Source organism: Rhinopithecus roxellana, chromosome 17, assembly GCF_007565055.1.
Source record: "Rhinopithecus roxellana isolate Shanxi Qingling chromosome 17, ASM756505v1, whole genome shotgun sequence".
NCBI lineage: Eukaryota > Metazoa > Chordata > Mammalia > Primates > Cercopithecidae > Rhinopithecus > Rhinopithecus roxellana.
The window spans coordinates 10,358,913-10,377,351 of NC_044565.1; the positions used below are offsets into that span (position 1 = coordinate 10,358,913).

General features: G+C 51.0%; 1 protein-coding gene across 1 annotated transcript in view; it reads left to right on the forward strand.

The window, feature by feature from the left end:
* Positions 1–18,439, forward strand: part of TET3 (tet methylcytosine dioxygenase 3) — a 122,934-nt gene that overhangs the window by 10,613 nt on the left and 93,882 nt on the right. Inside the window, 1 exon segment of the mRNA XM_030921153.1 lies at positions 7,021–7,077. Coding sequence (XP_030777013.1) covers positions 7,021–7,077 — 57 coding nt within the window.

Genomic DNA, 18,439 nt, shown 5'->3' on the forward strand with positions numbered 1-18,439 from the left:
CTTTAGAGTTGCTGTGGGCGTCTGCCTTTGTCTGTGCAGGGCATAGGCACTGCACAGTTGCCACACCCAGGGTGGACACATCCCTTGGTGGCCTTGTCTCCTGTCATTTGCATAGGAAATCTGATAACCTAAGATTATTTTTTTTTTTTCATTTTGAGACAAGAGTCTCGCTCTGTCCCCCAGGCTGGAGTACAGTGGCATGACCTTGGCTCACTGCTACCTCCAATCCTGGATTTGAGCGATTCTTGTGCCTTAGCCTCCCAAGTAGCTGGGATTACAGGCAGGCACCACCACACCTGACTAATTTTTGTATTTTTAGTAGAGACAGGGTTTCGCCATGTTGGCCAGGCTGATCTTGAACTCCTGGACCTCAGGTGATCTGCCTGCCTCGGCCTCCCAAAGTGCTGGGATTACAGGCGTGAGCCACCATGACTGGCTGGATAACCTAAGTTTTTGTTAACTACTGAGGGAAGGGTCAAAAAGAAGGCTGGCAGCCCATTGTAAGATCACTGGCTGGCCGGGCGCGGTGGCTCAAGCCTGTAATCCCAGCACTTTGGGAGGCCGAGACGGGCGGATCACGAGGTCAGGAGATCGAGACCATCCTGGCTAACACGGTGAAACCCCATCTCTACTAAAAAATACAAAAAAAAAAAAAAAAAACTAGCCAGGCGAGGTGGCGGGCGCCTGCAGTCCCAGCTACTCGGGAGGCTGAGGCAGGAGAATGGCGTGAACCTGGGAGGCGGAGCTTGCAGTGAGCTGAGATCCGGCCACTGCACTCCAGCCCCGGCGACAGAGTGAGACTCCGTCTCAAAAAAAAAAAAAAAAAAAAAAAAAAGATCACTGGCTGGCCTTCGGGTGGCCACAGGTATGGGGGTTTGTTGCCTGCTTGCTTCAGGTAGCACAAGTATGCAGCTGGGGCACTGTTGATGGCGGTTCCTGCACTGCTGGCTGTGACTTGTATGAATTCTAGCTCTGTTGTGTCCTACCTCTACCGTACCTAACGAGGGTGTTAGTGGACAAAATAAGGCACCTCTCACTGCTGCTAGAGCAGGAATTCTAGATTCTCAGAATGGATGGGGAGTTGCATTGGATGGAATTATTTGGTGGTATTGGCCAGACTGTGGGTCCCCCATGCCTCCTGCCCCTCCTAATTACTGCTGGTTCGGGGAAGTCTCAGGAAAGGAGTACGGAGATGCTGGGTCAAAAAGAAGTAACAAAGTATTAGACTAGAGTCTGCTCCACTGCTGAGTTTTTCTTGTGGGGAGAACATGGGTGGCTCTCTCCTGTCCTGTTTTTTATTGATTGATCTGCCCTTTAAGGTAAGCTCTGTGTGCCCCAGTTCCCTTAATGATGCTGGGAATGATCCTGGAGCTCTAGAAGAGAGAGGGACGGCAGATTCTTACTGTGAGGGCAGGGTCCCGCCTGTACTGTGTTCATGCTGCAGGATGGGGTGAGGTGCAGTGAGGGGAGAGGGGGTTGTGAGGGCCAGTGGGAGAAGAGCTGGTGCCAGGAGGGCAAGGAGAGAGAGACACCTTCCTGGTGTATCCTGGGTCCCAGGATCTACAAGGTCCCTTGTACTGGAGGTGGCCAGCCCCTCTCTCTGGTGCTGCTTCAGTTTCCCGAGGCAGGACATCATCTGCTTTGACCTACAGACAGGCAGGTGGCCCTCCTGGCCCCATTCAGCAAACCTTGGCTGGGACTAGCTGTTTGCTGGGTGCTGCACTGAGTCTGAGCAGTAAGTAAAGGGAGGCACATTAACTCTGTCCTTAATGATCTTGCCGTCTGGGGAGGGAGACAAGCATGAAAACAAATAATTACAGTACATTCTGATAGGGCTAAAAGGGAGGGATGCCTTGAGGGCAGAGACTGGCCTTAGTCACCTTTGGGCCCATAGAGCCCAGCCAGGAAGGGAAGGGACATGTCTTGAGAGTATAGTGACATGTGAAGGATGAGGAGGAGAAGGTCTTCCAGGAGGGGGAAGCACCTCCCTGATCTTGCAGTGTGTAGAGATGCTACCTGATGCTGGCGGCAGGGTGTGGAAGGATGAGGACAGATTGCTGGGTACCGCCTGAGGATCCTAGAGATGGAAGGTTGGATGCTTTGTGTTAATTCCTCTTGAAAGTCTTCTGCTAGGGCTATACCCAGGTTTCTATCTCAGCATTCATGCCCCACCTTCTCAACAGCATCATACAGTCGCTTGTTATCTGCTTAGGTCCTAGAACATTTGGTGGTTCAAGGCTGTTGCATTTGGGGCGAGGAGACCCTGACGAGGTTCACAGACTATAAGACCTTTTCACAAGCATCTTGAAGGGCATGTAGGGTGTAGGCAGAGTGTCACCTGCTACCTGTCAGTCTGGGAGGCCCTGGATGCATGCTGTTTGCTGGTAGGAAGCACGAAGATGGAATTGTTGGCTGGCTCCGACTTGTTTCCCTTGAGTGTTGCTGGGTGCCTTGGTTCAGTCTGGTTCTGCTGCATCTCCAAGGAGAGGAGCATCTTTTCTTCTGTTGCTGCTGCTCCTCCTCCTCCTCAGCCTCCTCCTCCCTGTGATTGTCGTTGACACAGACTTCCGCTGCCAAAGCTAATTGTGAGGCCTGATCAGTGAATGAAGGCAAAGGCAGTTCCCATGACAACCGCAAAGAGTTTCAAATATAGGGGATGATGTGTGTGTGATGGGCGGCAATTACTTGGGTGGAAATTGATGCGTGGACACCGGGGACTTCAAACATAGGCTCTGAAGGTGGAGGGGGTGTTGGGTTTTTTTTGGCAGGATCCTTTGTGTGATGGAGAGAAAAGGAGGTCACAGACTTCCCTCATAGTCAATTCCAAGTGCCTTCAGTGTGTGGAACGTAGGCATAGCCCTGCAGGGGCTGTGGAGAGGCACAGCTCCAGTCATTCTGGTTGGGGATGCAGGACACACAGAGAGACAAATAACAGTACCAGGGGTGAGATAAGAAATGTTAGAAGTGCTGTTGGTTGGCAGAAGACTGGTGTAATCAGAGAAGGCTTCCTGGAGGAAGCAGGGCTTAAACTGAGCTTTGAAGTAAAGCCCTGTGAAGAGTGACCTCATTCAGGACACAGCCATGGTGAGAGAGGATGAGAAGCCTGTCTCTCTCTACCCTCTACCAGCTCTAGAAGAGGTAGGTGGATATGAAAATCATAGAGCAACACAGAGCAGCCTTGGCTGTGCTGCTGCAAGTGAAGGGGTGGCAAGAACCCTGTGCATTCATTTTCTGGCTGTGTGACCTTGGGCAAGGTACTTAGCCTCTCTGTATCCCAATTCTTCATCTGTAAAATGGGCACAAATATTTCCTGTCTCATTGGTTTGTTTAGAGAGTTAAGTAAGATGTACAGTATATCATGCTGTAGGTATGGGGCCTGACATGGGATTGGTGCTTGGTTGATTTCTTGTAAATCCCCCCAAGAATGTGTCTGGTCATGTCTGTGTTTCTTGGTCTTTGAATATCTGTGTGGAATCCAGCCTGTGGGTATCCATTTTGCGTGTCCTGGAAGCGAGTAAATCCATTCACCTCTCCAGTGGGGAGGGCTGTGGCTCCATTCCTCCTGCTGGGAGCACAGCAGGGTCTGGGGGTTGTGACAGAAGGTGTGGAGGGGAGGGACCCTTGGCCCCCATGCAGAGGGGTTCTAAGTACCTGTGAGTGGTCACTGTAAAGTGCAAAATTTAGAAAAGGGGGCAGATAGAGATGGGAGGAGGATCAAGAGGGAAGTGGAGAACATACCGGCTGGAGGCAGAGTAGCCCTGGCATGCACCTCTGTGACTCCCTTGAGCCCAGGCATTCCACGAGCCTCAGAAGAGGGAATGAGGCCAGGGTGAGATGGGGTTGGGAGCAGGTGGACTGCCTGGGGGACTATGGGCTCCTCTTCTGGGCTGCTTCTCTGGTGTAGCCGAGGGCTGCTGGAGGGCAGGGTGGGGACCTGTGTTTGGGGTAGGACTGAATTACACAGGGAAGTGAGTGGAGCCAGGAGTTGGGGTGGGAACTGGGCTCTGTGGCTCCTTCAGGCTGCTGAGGAAGATAGGTGCTGGTTGAGCAAGTCTGGGAGGAGATCACAGTTCAGTTCTGGCAGGTCCTGCCCTCCCAGGACAGCAGGTGTCCCTCAGGACCTTGAGGACCTCAGGGAGAAGACTGACCAGGAGAGGGGACTCCACATCTCAGTGCCCAGCCCCCTGCCTCTCCACCCTCCTTGTGTAGAAACTTGGCTCAGCACATTCCAGCTCTGTGCAGAGCCTAGGAAAGTAGGGAAGACAGGGCCCCCGCCCACGTGGGAGGACTGCCGTGTAAATAAATAACTACGCTTCATTGTGACTGGTGCCCTGGAAGAAGCAGTACACTGCTCTGTCAGGACCTGGGAGGAGCGGATGATGCTCATGGGAGCTTGGCGATCTGAGAAACTGGCAGGGGGAGGCAATGTTTAAACTAAGTCTTGTACCACATTAGCTTGCCAGGTCGGGGGAGGTGGAGAGGGATCCAGGCAGAAAGAGCAGCACCGGGAAGTCTCTGAGGCATGAAAACATTACTAGATCCATAGTTTAAAGGAAAGTGATTGGGTTCAAGTGACCTCAGTCTTCTTTGTATCTCCCTGGGGTTGGCAGAGGCGGACAGAACTTAGAGAATTGGAAAGAGAAGGACCTAGATTTGAATTCCAGCCCACCACTCACCAGCTGTGTTGACAGGCAAGTTAACATCACGAAGTCCTTCCATTGCCCTGTTAGAGATGAGGTTGTATGTGGGGTAAGTGAAGTGAGGATGATCCTACAACATGGTTGGCACAGGGCCTGGCATGTAGCAGGGGCTTGATAAACTGTGGCAGCCGCTGCAGCAATCCTACTAGTTGTTACTGTCCAAGCAGTGTTTGTCTCTCCTATCCAGCAGCAGACTGTATGGGGGGTAGGTGTGAGGGCAGTTTTGGGGACCAGGATAAAGGAGGGACTCCACTTGGCCTGGTCATTGTCAAAGTTGAGGGGCACAGAAACCCATTGTTCCACCTGACCCGTGCTCAGGACACTGTTCCTTGCCCTGCTTTGCCACCTGCCTCCCTCCCTGCCCTGGGAGGAGCCCAGGAGGGCTGCCCTTTGTTGACAGGGGGAGGCAGATTTGGGCCCTGATGCCTCCTGGAGTCTCCTCACTGGAGGCCAGCTTTCCTGTCTCTCCACAGGCAGCCCATCCTGTTCTGAGTACCCGCTTTGGGCCCCTGGGGAGGGGACAGCAATTAGACATCTGTGGTGTAGTGGGTAGGAGAACGAATCACTGGGTCAGGGGATCTCAAACATCCTATCTCATCCTGTGAGTCACTTCTCCCTGGCCTCAGCTTATTCATCTGTGAGAATGAGAAGCAGCACCCAGTGAGCTCTTCCAGAAATTGATTCACCTGCAGTGAATCCTCACAACTGGATGAGGTAGCTGCTATTTCTAGTTTGGTTTTATAAGATGAGCAAAGAGTCTATGAGAGGTAAGTTACAACTAGCTAGTGATGGAGCCTGGAGTTTGTGGGTACCGAAGTGTGTAGAAGTCACTTCCTGGGAGGTAGAAGCTCTGGGGTGTTCAGCTACAGGGAGGGACTGGGGTGGGGAATGATGTGCCCCGGGTGGCCCAGGAAGTAAATCCAGGAGTGGATTGCAGGGCCCAACTCTCCCTTCTCTGTTCTTTCTCATCCTGCCCTCTTTTCAGTCTCCTGATGCAGCTTTCAAAGGCTGAGTCTGGAAACTGGAAGGCCAGAGCTCTTGGGGTCTCGGCTACCTCCCCTCCTCTGCCTTTCCCAGAGATGGGAAGCCCTGAGGTCTGGGGACCCTTGGGATCCTCCAAGAGTGGATAACCCATTGTGGGTTGTTGGTGGGGAGGCTGTCTTGGATGGGTACGTTCTGGCGGGTCTGGGGGGTGATCCTAGAGTGAGGTGTGGGTGTTTGTGTGTGTGGAGGAGGGCAGGGTTGACACAGGAGGTGTGGGCTCTGAGGAGCCTGTTTTCTGAGGTGGGCGCTGGAGCAGGGAGGAGCAGAGAGCTGCATAGCTGTTAAGAGTATGGTCTTCAGAGCTGACAGACCTGGCTCAGAGTCCCGGCTCTACTGTTTCCTGGCTGCGTCACCTTGGGTAAGTTGTTTCACTTATTTTATCTCCTCATCTGCAGAATGGAGTAAAGGTTCGTGCTGCCAGGACTTTTTCTTCTTTTTTGAGGATGAAGGGCTATTGCACCTCATGCCCTTGTGACAGGGCCCGGTGCCGTCCTAGCTTCTGCCAGGATGATGCTGGGGTTAGATAGTGGGTAAGCGGGAATCCCCCCAGCGTCTGCTCCGCTCCGCCCGGAGGCGCAGTCTGTCATCTTTGATCCTGGAGACGCAGAGGATGCCTTCTGGGTATTACCTTCAGGGTCCCCGCGGGAGGAGGCCGGGGGTGCCCTGGGATGCCCCAGCCTGCTGGGGAGCGGCACGGCGGGCCTGGGAAGCAGCCAGCGCGGCTCAGCAGCACCCTCAGAGGCGCCCCCGCCTCCCGGCTGGGCAGGTCCGCCGGGCGGGGGCAGGGCCGGCCGCGGGGATTGGCTAGCGAGCGCGCCGCCCCCTCGCACACCAGCCCGGCGGCGGGGAGGGGAGCGCAGCCGGCAGCTGGCCGCCGCCTCCTCTGCAGTGCCTCCCTCCGCGCGCTCCCTCCGGCGGGGATAATGGGAGGCCCGCCGGCCGATGCACCAGAGGAGGCCGGCCGAGGTAGAGCGCGCGGGGCCGGGGATGGCCGGGCGGACGCGGGCCGGGGGTCGCCGTCCTCTCGGATCTTGGGGGGGTTCTCAGAGGAGAAATGAAAACAAAAACACACTGGAAGGCGGAGGAGCCCGTCTGCCGTGACCCGGGCGGCAGCTGGAGGCAGGAAGATGGTCCCCGATAGCCTTTCTTCCCCGGGCTGCATCCCCTCCCGTTCGCCTCCTTCCCCTCCAGCCGGGCTTGGGGGGCTGTAGCAGGAGGACTTTGCTGTCTTCCCGGTACCCGCCTGGCTCACACGTTCCTCTGGCTTCTTTTGCAGGTGGAAATAAAGGCTGGTGAAGGAGCCGGGCCGTGGGGACAAGGAGCGGCTGTCAAGGTACCTTGTGTGTGTGTGTGCGTGCGTGTGTGTGGTGGCGGTGAAGTGTTTGACCGGATTGGATAAAAATAAAGGGTCTCCTCTGGTGATCCCTTAATCTCCCACTGTGTGTGTAGCAGCAGCTGAGGGGGAGGGGCGGCGGGGGTGTGGGCGGCCAATGAATTCTCAGGCCTGTGTGGGTTTTGTTTGGATTCTTTTTGCTTTCTCAGCTGGATGGTTTTGGGTGCAGTTGGGGTTTGGTTTGTTGAACTGTTTTTTTTGTTTTGTTTTGTTTTGTTTTTTTTTTTAAGACATGCAACCCACTCCCCACCCCTGCCTCTGGAAATCTCTCGAGAATGTCCCTAGCACTGTTGGTTTGCATCCAATCTGCAGAAATCCCAGGAGGGGGGGGAAGTGTGCGGGGCGGGGGGTGGGGGGGGCGTAAGAGGGAGGGAGAATTGCGCTCCTGAGTCTGAAGCTGATAGGGTGTCATTAGTCATGCTGCTGTCACCATGGAGATGGCTGGAGAGGAGAGGAGGTGGTGGGGGTGAGGATATTTTGGGTAGGGTGGGGGCTGATGCAACATCATGACTGAGAATCCGGCGGGCGTCTGCTGTTACTCTGTGTGACTTAGTGTCTAGGGGACTGGGAAGAGAGTGTTCCCAGGTGCGTGGGAAGCAGAGAAGGGGGCACTGAGCTTCTCCTTGTGGTTGTCTGGCGGGGGTGGGGAGCTGGGGTATTTGGGGCAGGGGAGGGGAGAGTCCATTGGAGTATCAGCCATTACTAGGAAATCACAGATATTCCTCCCAGGTTGGCATGGATCCGATCAGTAGGTTTCCTTGAGCTTGTCCCCCTTTTCAGGGCTAAGGAGCCACTGTGAGTTTGGGATTACTCAGCAGTATCCTCTGCTGGCCCGGGGCGGAGAAAACAGATTGGGAGGTGGCTCTGTGTGGCTGCCTCGCAAGTCCAAGAGCAGAGAGGCTGGAAGGGAGCATGGGGGAGGTGGGCAGGGTCAGGGCTTATGGGACTCTTCCTAGCGGAGAGGAAGCGTGTTCCTGCCCCTGCCTCAGCCCACCTGCCCCCTCGGCCGCAGGAGTCTTCAGGGAGCTGGGGATCTTGGTTGCTTGGGTAGCAGGTGGGTGAGCTGTGAGTGTCCCCAGATGCCCTTAGTTTCCTCCCTGGAAATTCTCTTCCCGCCCCCTGGGAAAGCTGTGGGAAGCTCCATGGAGGTGCTGGAAGTGGCATCCTGCCACCTCACTGACTGGATAGGGATCCTGGTAGGGAGGGGCTCTGCTTCCCACGTGGGGGATAGGGGCTTCTGGGCAAAGCTGCAGGGTGTATCAGGAGGGCCTGGATAGTTCTCTGGCTTTGTCCTAAGGAACTTGAGGCAAGGAAGTGCTTGGGGAAAGGTGTGAATTTTGCTTCTAGAGCAGCTTCTGGGAAGGAGAAGAGCCAGGGGGCATCGGCTCCCCTGTCTAGTGGGTGTGCTTTGGTGAGACTGGGAGTAGTGGATGATCACCTGGGATGAGGTGGTGGGAGGTCCGGAGGTGACAGAGGGCAATTGATATGGGTGATACTGTGGGTGGGGAGGAGAGAGCTGAGCTCACCTCAAGCTGGCTCTCACTACACACTCTTTTGTACACTCTTCTCCGGAGCAGAACCCCCAGGTTCCACCTCTGCTTCCTCCCCTTGCCTCCTGCTGCTGCCTGGAGGAGTTGTAATCACCTCGTGTGCTGTTGGAGGGGTGTGGGCACAGAGATCATAGAGTAGACCTGCTCTGTCTCCCAGCCTGGGGAAAGCAGGCCAAGGGGATGAGGACAGATGGACTCAGGGAGGGGGCAGGCCCCTCCCTCCTCTGTATCTCCAGCCTTGTCAGCCTAGAGCTTCCCGCTTTGCTGGGAGAAAGGACGGGCTGGCAGGTTTGTTTACTCCCGAAAGCACCCCCTTCCGCTGTAGTGATGGCTCTCCCTGGCAGACCCGCTTCTCTTCAGCTCTTTCCAAGCGTGTTCTCCGTGTCTCCCTGCCTGCTGGCCCCAGATGGAGGCTGGTTTTCCGCAGTCCTGCTGGAAGCTCCCAGCCTAATACCCCAGCCCTTAGTGTTGTGGACGTGTGGCAAGGGCTACTTGAAAATCCAAAGGAAGCCTTCCTAACAAGTCTTCCTCCTTCCCCCTTCTCAGAGTAGGGCCTGAGCCAGCTGAGTTTTTAAAACTCTCAGGTTGTATCTATGCTTGTTTTTATTGTTCAGTTGTCTGAGAATCATATGCAGCTCAGGCACTGCCAACAAACACTGAGGTCTGAGTCTTCTGTCCCTGGTGCCACCTTCACACATAGAGTTTCCTTGGGTGGCTAGTTGGCTGCAGTGTCCCATATACCCAGGGTGAGGCAGTTTTGCCAGAGGCGCTCCCATTTTCAGGTTGTGGTGTAAGATGGATATGTCTGATGGGTGAGCTCATCTTGGTCTGGTGTGAGATCAGACCAAGGCTCTGGGACACAGGACAAAGGGGGTGTCACCAGCTATGTTCCCATGAGATGGGTGCTGGTTGAGGAAGCTCCATGGGAGAATGGTATCTAGTAGCTAGTGGGAATAGACACGTATACTGTGTGCTAAGTCCTGCCAGGTTTTCAAGAATACCTATGATGTGTGTATGAGTCCACATAGTGCCTAGCATAGGCACAGAGTTGAGCTTGGTAAATGCAAGTTGACGTTTTATTGTTTGGTGCATTACATGTCTACCCATGATATCTCAAGGAACATGCTATAGCAGACACTGTTGCTGCCACCTCCTCGTTGGCAGCCTGGAGAGGAGTGAGTGTCCAGTGCCGAGAACACCGGGCCGCCCTGCTTTCAAGGCTCCCACACGGCTCCCACACTCTGCCCCATGGGAGCCCTTGACTGGCTGAGGATGTCTGGAAACTATTTTGGGATTGTGTCCAGGATCTCTGCCTTCTGTCTCTCCTTTTGACCACTGCAAAAAGTTCCCTGTTCTCAAGGACCTGTGATCCTTGACTTTCTATACACTGTGGGTCCTTCCCATTAGTTTTTTCTTGCCTGCTCTTCCTACTTCCAGCCACTTCTCTCTCGGGTGTGTTTATAAGCAGCAGCCAGCTTGGGGAGATATGGAAGCAGGTGAGCATGTCAAGCTAGAGAAGCGAAGGAACTAAGCAAGGGATTTCCACAGTTGAATTTGAGGATGGAGAGAAAGAGGGGGCTTTCCCCATCCTTGATAAGAACTGGAGTTAGAGTCCAGAGCTCAGCTCCATCTCCCTTGGTGACCCTCACCCTTTTTGAATGTCATGGGAGAGGGAGAGAGCCTTGTATGATATACACATGAGTGAGCTGAAGGGAGAGCCTTCCTGTCCACGGTGGTGCAGGGGCCCTGGAGCTGCCCTCAGGGACCACCGTGAGGATGACTACAGCCTTTTTGCTGGGCCTGGTGAGGAGGGGCCTGGGCACTGGGCTCCCTCCAGCTGCAGATGGAGGTTTCTGCTAGAAATGGGCTTTGTGATCTTGCCAAGTGTCCTCCCATACCCCAGAGGCTACAGCAAATGGTTTGGCTGGATGGGGGTGGGGGCAGGGAATATGGGAGGGACTATGGTTTGGCTCAGTTTTTGGGTCTCCCAATCCTCTTAAGTCCTCTTTCCTACCCTTGACCTCTTGGGCTTTCGGCCTCATTTCCTCTCACACCCGGGCATCTGGCAGTTAGCTGAGGACTCCCCCTTGTTCTCAGCGTCTCTATAGCTTCGGAGAAGGAGCTAGATTAGGAAGCCTTTAGGCAAATAGGAGGCAGGGAAAGCTTGGAGGATTAAAATCTGTAGATTATTGTACTCTCTAGGACTATTATCCCCATCCCTATCTATTTTCTCCCCCTTTCTTCTTACCTTTGTCTTTCAACATACACCAAACATTTATCATTTTCTAGGTACAGTATTAGGTCCTGAAAAATAAGAGAAATCATTATTATTTGATCTCATGAAACCATTGGAAGAGACATTGACTGAACTATTACCTAAAATTATAACTCTTGAGTGGAAAAGCCAGCACTGGCAGCTTTTGTGTTTTATATATTGAATGCTTTTGACTTAAGCGTTGTGTTTGGGGCTGTGAACTTGCACATGGCAGACAGAATCCTCACCCCAGATGCACCCAGCCCTTTACATTTGCTTTCTCTCTGGCTCAGAAAACCTCAAGGGACTTTGAAGGAAGATTCAGCATGCCAAGTTTGTTTTCAATAAGTCAGTGTTTCCGGGATCTAGCAATGACAGAGGAGGGCAGTGGGGTCAGAAATGGACTAGCTAGGAAGGAAGCTTAGTTTTGAAAGGCACATGTTGGTGTTAGATGTTTTGGATTTGAGATTCCGAAAGCTGGATGGAAATACTGTGCCTGAGCAATCTACCATGAAGCTGAAATTGCCTTTGACTCATTTAGAGTGTGGGTCCCACAGCCCTTACTGCTTCAGGGACTTCAGTGAGGTCCACTGACCGAGAGGAGGAGGGTGAGAAGTGCAGTTGTTAGTTTCCTTTCACCCTGTTTTCTACGCTACTCCTACTCTTGGGTTCTGTCATTAGCCATGGGGAGAAAGTCACTTACTGCCTTTGGACTTCAGCTTTCTGGGTAAAGTAAGGGGGTTGCTTTCCAAAGTTAAGTTTTTCTCAGACTAAATCTGGGGAAGGACCAGTTTTTGTGTTTTTGTTTTTGTTTTTGTTTTTGTTTTTTTCAGTGTTTGCAAAAGATTGCAAAACCAAAACATGGTCTCACTTACTTTGTACAGTGAGTTTGCAGCTGCTGCACGTGTGGCCCAGCACCATCCAAAGTGGTCTGTGAGACACTCAGTGAGGCGAGCCAAGTGATCATGCCCTTGGATGTCGTGATAGCTTTAAATTGCTATAAAGGTTCCTAAAGGCTTCCTCTTGGTTCCTGTATTTACGTTGTGGTGGATTGGTGTTAAGCAGTTTACGGGCCATATCCTGAATAGCACTGCTTTTGAACTTTTTTCTGGGAGAGCATAGGGTCTCTGTTTTGATGCCTCCCCACCCCTTCTGGACATGAGTTTTCCACTCTTCTCTACCCTCCATCTTGGGGACAAAGCCTCCGCTTGAAAGAGTAGAGATCTTTTTGTCCCAGAAGTTCTCTGAGTACCCCAAAAGATTTACTTGCATCTCAGCTTTTGTAGATAAGGATGGCTCCTGCCTTCTCTTTCACTTCTGCAAGTCTGGGAGTCTGATGGAGGCTCCTCAGAGCCCTTGGAGCCCCTGAAATGTCAGGACTGTATGTGTGTGAATTGTATGCCTTGGAAGAAGAGAACAGTTGGGGAGGAGGCCAAGTCTCTTGTAGATGCTGGTGTAGACTTGGACTCTGCAAGAGACTAAAGCTCCATTGCCACAGGCAGGGGGGCACCTTGAATTTTGAGCTTTTTCCATGCAGTGGCTCTTAATAACCTAGAGGTATACCCTTTTTCCTCTGGGGGTTGACTGCAGATCCTACCCTGATTTCTGTAAATACAGACATGTTAATATTTCTGACAGTATGAGTTTGACCATCATCCCCCTACTTTCTCTTGCTGAGGATCTATGGCCTTTTTATTTGAGATGCTAAAGATCAGACAAAAAGTAAAAATGACTAACTTTCTTCTATTCTGGCTGCCTTAGCTAGAGGAGAGTAGGAAGGGAGGGGTAGGGGGGAGGTAACAGTATCTTGCCACAGAAATATTCCTTAAGAGGCAAACATTCCAAGGATAGGAAGATTAGGGTCTAAAGAAATCCTGGTTACCTCTGTGGCCTGGAACTCTTACGCCCTTGGTGCTTAAGTAATTGGATTTCTCAACCCCGCCTCCAGGCATTTTTCCCCATGTAATCCTAACCTCATGGACTTTGCAAAGGAAACAAAGGCATTGAAAGGGTTTGCAACTTGTCCCTGACACTGAGCTCCTGAGCTGTGAGCCCTGCCGACTGAGTTTTCCTCCTTTGCCTCGTCTGCAGCATCCACCATCTCTCTCAAAATCCTTGGCCCCAGGAGTCTGTTTTTCTAGCCTGCAGGCCTTGGTTCCTAGCCCTGCTAAGCAGATGGAATTTACAGAAGGAGCCATTTCCTGCCAGTCCACCTTCCTGTACCTCGGGGAGGTTCCATCTCTGACTCCTGCTGGCCACTCTGCAGATGGGGAAGAACCAGGGGAGGCTGGTAACTCCTATAGGAGGCAGAGAGAGGCCCTGGAAGGGATTCTGAGCTTAGAATCCTGCCTGGATCCAAAGACCAACTTTCCCTGATGCATCTTCTCCCTTGAGTGTGACTCTTTGGCCAAGTCATTCCTCTGATGGCTTGAATAGGTTCAGGCTGGGGTACAGAGGGCTGTCTCTACTGTATCCGGTCCTGCTGGACCCAGAGAAAGGAGACTGTGCCTTCACCACATGGATCATTGTTGCCTTACACCCTAGTTCTAGGGCAGGAATACAGAAATGGGTTAGCAGGGGAGCCCTGGAGGTGGTGTCCAAGAGATGTCCACCATATTTTTCCTGGCACTGGGGATCTGTCTGCTGCTGTCTTCTCCATCCTAGGACACTCTTCATGGCTTCAGTCCATCCCTAGTCCTGCCCCTTGTGCTTTGATCTCAGCTCTAAGACCTAGACTGAACAGAGAGGGCCTCTAAGGACATGCTTTGTGAAGCATGTGCCCAGGGCTCTATGTCAATCATCCAAGGAATGTGTAAGATGCCAGGGTAGCTGTCTGATAGAGTCAAACCCATGGGCTCCTGCTGCATAGTTAGGTAGAATGGGCTCAAGATGAGGGTGGCATAGGAGCCTCAGGTATGAGGGCTGGAAGCTCTGGGCAGGTGGGCCATGTGGCATCCCCCTCTTCACTAGCCCTGCCACTTGTCCCTGAGTCAGGTGCTACCTGATGGTTGAGCTGTATGGGGACCTCGGCCCTGTGGCCTTTCCTCCCACTGTTATTTCTCCTTGGTTTCCTGTTTTCCAGCTGTGGGTTCCCAGAGGCGTCATTTGGACCCTGGGTAGTAGTTAGGGCTGAGCTCTGGGGTTGTGTGGTTGGAGCGGCGTGTGTCTTAGGGCTGTACTGGCAAGTGGGCCAAAGCAGTCTGAACACCCTGGCTAGGAGCCAGAAGCTGGGGCTCCGTGTCCAACCCGGGAAGCCTGGGAAGCTCCTCCCCGTCACCTTCCAGATTCTGCCCCCTCCATATGGGGGGCGTTGCTCCCTGCTGGGTCTTTGCCCGAGGTCTGGGGAAGCCGGATGTGGAGGAGGACCTGGGTGGGTGCCAGAGCACTTCATCCCTAAACTCACCTCACCTAACTGCGCCCACCCCCACAGCCACCACCGGGACAGGCAGGGCTATGCTTCAACTTGCCAAGAGTGTTTCCAGGGGCCAGTCCCTCTGGTTCAACGAGTTTGGTGGTTCTCAACACCAACTGCATATTAGAATCATCTGAGGAGATTTCGGAAAAGAAACTATCAATGCCTGGGCCCCAGCCCCCGAGAGTCTGCTGTTATTGGGAGTCTGCTGTTATTGGTCCCAAGTGGAACCTGGGCCCCAGCATTTTTCAGAGCTCTCCAGGTAATTTGAATGTGCAGTCAGATTTGAGAGCAGCTGCCGTATCTAGTTTGGGTCTCCCTGTCTCTCCCATATCCCTGGGTTGCCCCAGAAATTTTTTCTCATTTGTTGATACTTTTAATGATAATCAATACAGAGTTTGCAAAAGTGAAGACCGATATGTCAGACGAAATACTGGATTCAGTGTTCTGTTCCATGAGACTGTTCCATGAGTTCATAGTTATTAAAACCAGAACTTAAGTGGGAAACTATAGCAAATGATAGAAACTGAATTTTCTCCTCAGTTTTTAATTTTTACAAACTTTTAAGGCCAGGTGTGATGGCTCATGTCTGTAATCCCAGCACTTTGGGAGACTGAGGTGGCCAGATCACGAGATCAGGAGTGGAAAACCAGCCTGGCCAACATGGAGAAACCCCATCTCTACTAAAAATTAGCTGAGTGCGGTGGTGGGTGCCTGTAATCCCAGCTACTCAGGAGACTGAGGCAGGAGAATCTCTTGAACCTGGGAGGTGGAGGTTGCAGTGAGCCAAGATCGCGCCACTGCACTCCAGCCTGGGTGACGGAGAGAGACTCTGTCTCAAAGAAAAAAAACCAAACAAACAAAAAACACTTTAAAAATTGAAGTATAGTATACACACAGAAAGGCACATACTGTGTATAGTTTGGTGAATTTTCAGAGTAAATGCCTGCGTAATCAGCACCTGGATCAAGAAGCAAGTACCCTCGCCCCATTCCCATTGCCCAGAATTTCTATGGCATTTGGACAAAGGTCAGGCCAGGCCATAGTACAGTAGTACGTGCTGGCTTTGGGCCTGGAAGGCTTCAGCTTGGCCTCCACTGGAATACCTTTAAATACTTTTCACACCTATGTGGGTGCTCCTGAAACTGAGTGGGTTCTCCCTGTGATAGAGCACAGGGTAGGGGCACCCTTCTAGCCCCTCCCCAGTGTCACTGTCTCCCTTATCACCTTTAGTTTCTTTTCCACCTGGGCCTTAGGTGTCCCAGTCCCCTATCTTCGGTGAATCCAAAAATCCACATCATTTTTTTGGCCTCGTATTCTCTTTTTTGATTATGTAAGTAATACATATTCTTTGGAAAAATTGGAAAATAGAAATAGGGCTGGGTGTGGTGGCTCATGCCATAATCCCAGCACTTTGGGAGGCCAAAGTGGGAGGATCACTTGAGGTCAGGAGTTTGAGATCAGCCTGGGCGACATAGCGAGACCCTCGTCTCTACCAAAAGGAAAAAAAAAAAATAGGGAGCAAAAGAGAGGACTTTGTCCATAATTTCACAGTCCAGTTAGTCATTTCTTTTTGTTTGTTTTTTGGTTTTTTTTGTGAGACAGGGTCTGGCCCTGCCACCCAGGCTGGAGTGCAGTGGCTCAATCTCGGCTCACTGCAGCCTCCACTTCCCAGGCTCAAGCCATCCTCCTGCCTCAGCCTCCTGAGTAGCTAGGACTATAGGCACATGCTACTAGGCCCAGCTAATTTTTGTATTTTTTGTAGAGACAGGGTTTTACTATGTTGCCCAGGCTGGTCTCGAACTCCTGAGCTCAAGGGATCCACCCTCCTTGACCTCCCAAAGTGTTAGGATTATAGGCATGAGCCACTTCCTCGGGCCCTATTAGTCATTGTTAACCGGAATATCTCTCCAGACTTTATTCTATGCATATTATATATCTGTTTAGTATTGTTTATAGAAATGGAGTCATGCTGCATTGCAGCACACTTTCCTCTATGTAATAACTAGCATTCATTTATTGAGCATTTTCCATGTGTGGGGCAGGCACACGGGGGTAAAGTTTTCATAGTTCTCTCTGAGTTCTCAGGACAGCTCTGAGGCAGGTGGTAGTAGCCCCACCTTTCAGAAAGGAAACTGAGATTCAGGCCAGGAGCTTGACCGGAGGTTGATGTTTCACAAGGGATGAAGCTGGAATCCAAGACAGGGATATTTGACTTTAGAGCTGATGTTTGTATCTGTAGACTGCTGCCTCCCTCCTAGGACCATCTTTGCATGTTGAATTCATTTACTAAATGTGTACTGAGTAGAAGACATCTTTTTCCTTAGTATTTTTTCCTTTCCACTTTAATGTGAATGATTCTAGTGTTTCACGTTTAAGTGTGGGTATTGCTGATTGTTTGAGGTCTTCTGGTTGTTGGTTTGAATTCTTCCATATCATGTTGAAGAAATGGTTTCATTACATTTTATTAAGAAGTTTTTTTCCAATTAGTAGTGGATGTTTGCTTTTGTCATGTCTGTTTAGCATGGTTCGAAGATCAAATTGTATTTCTCCTATTGAATTATCTTTGCATTCTTTGAATATACTATATGTGGTAATGGGGTTTTTTTTTTTTTTTTGAGACGGAGTCTTGCTCTGTTGCCAGGCTGGAGTGCAATGGCATGATCTTGGCTCACTGCAACCTCTGACTCCCTGGTTCAAGGGATTCTCTCACCTCAGCCTCCCGAGTAGCTGGGACTACAGGCGCCCACCACCACGCCCTGCTAATTTTTTGTATTTTTAGTAGAGATGGGGTTTCACCATGTTGGCCAGGATGGTCTCGATCTCGTGATCTTGTGATCTGCCCACCTCGGCCTCCCAAAGTGCTGGAATTACAGGCGTAAGCCACCGCGCCTGACCTCATGGGGTATTTTTTTTTAACATGCTGTTTGATTTGATTTATTAACATAGAAGTTTTGCATCTATATTTATGGATCAGATTGACCTGTAATTTTCCTTTTGTGTTTTTGTTTTCAGATGTTAATATTAGAATAATAGTAACTTCATATAATGAACTGTGAAGGCTTTTTTTCTTTATTCTTTGGTATAATTTAAATAGTATTGCTTAAATAATAATTCCATTATTTTTATTGGGGCCGGGTGTGGTGGCTCACGCCTGTAATCCCAGCACTTTGGGAGGCCGAGTTGGGTGGATCACGAGGTCAGGAGATCGAGATCATCCTGGCTAACACGGTGAAACCCCATCTCTACTAAAAATACAAAAAAAATTAGCCGGGCATGGTGGTGGCGCCTGTATTCCCAGCTACTTGGGAGGCTGAGGCAGGAGTATGGCCTGAACTCAGGAGGCGGAGCTTGCAGTAAGCCGAGATCGCGCCACTGCGCTCCAGCCTGGGTGACAAGGTGAGACTGCATCTCAAAAAATAATAATAATTCCATTCTTTTTTGAGGGATGGGTCTTTGCAGCTTTCTGATCTCCCCGCTACTCCCCATAACTAATGTTATCAAATGTTTACTTTGAATTTTCCATGAAAGAGATCCTTTTCAAATTTATTAGCATGCTATGTCTACAGTTACTGCTTTTCACTTCCCTCAGTAGCTGTGATTTTTTTTTTAACTTTCTTTATTTCTAATATTGTATATTTTTTCTTTTTCTTCCGTAGCCTTGCTGGAGTTTTATGTAATTTAAAAGCACACAGACCTGTCAGTTGTGCTGTTTTCTAAAGTATTAATTTCTACTGTAGTCTTATATAAATTGTCATCTTTTCCTTAGGTTTATTTGGTATGTCCTTTTTTTGGATTCTCAGTTGGATCCTTAGCACATTTTTTCTATTTTTTTCTTCTTTGATAGCAAATACATTTAAAATAAGACTTTTTCTAAGTTCCACTGTGGCCTGATTCTCTTGGTTTTGATATTTTATGTCTGGAGTTCTTGGAGAAGTTTTGATGGTATACCCAGCATGAGAATTCTGAGCCCTGATTTAGCCTGAACACCCTTCCTCACAGTAAGGGCCCTGAGGAGAGTCCCTGCGCATGGCTCGGTGGCACAGCTAGGCAGTGCGGCACTTGGTGACTTCCTTGGGCTTTGTC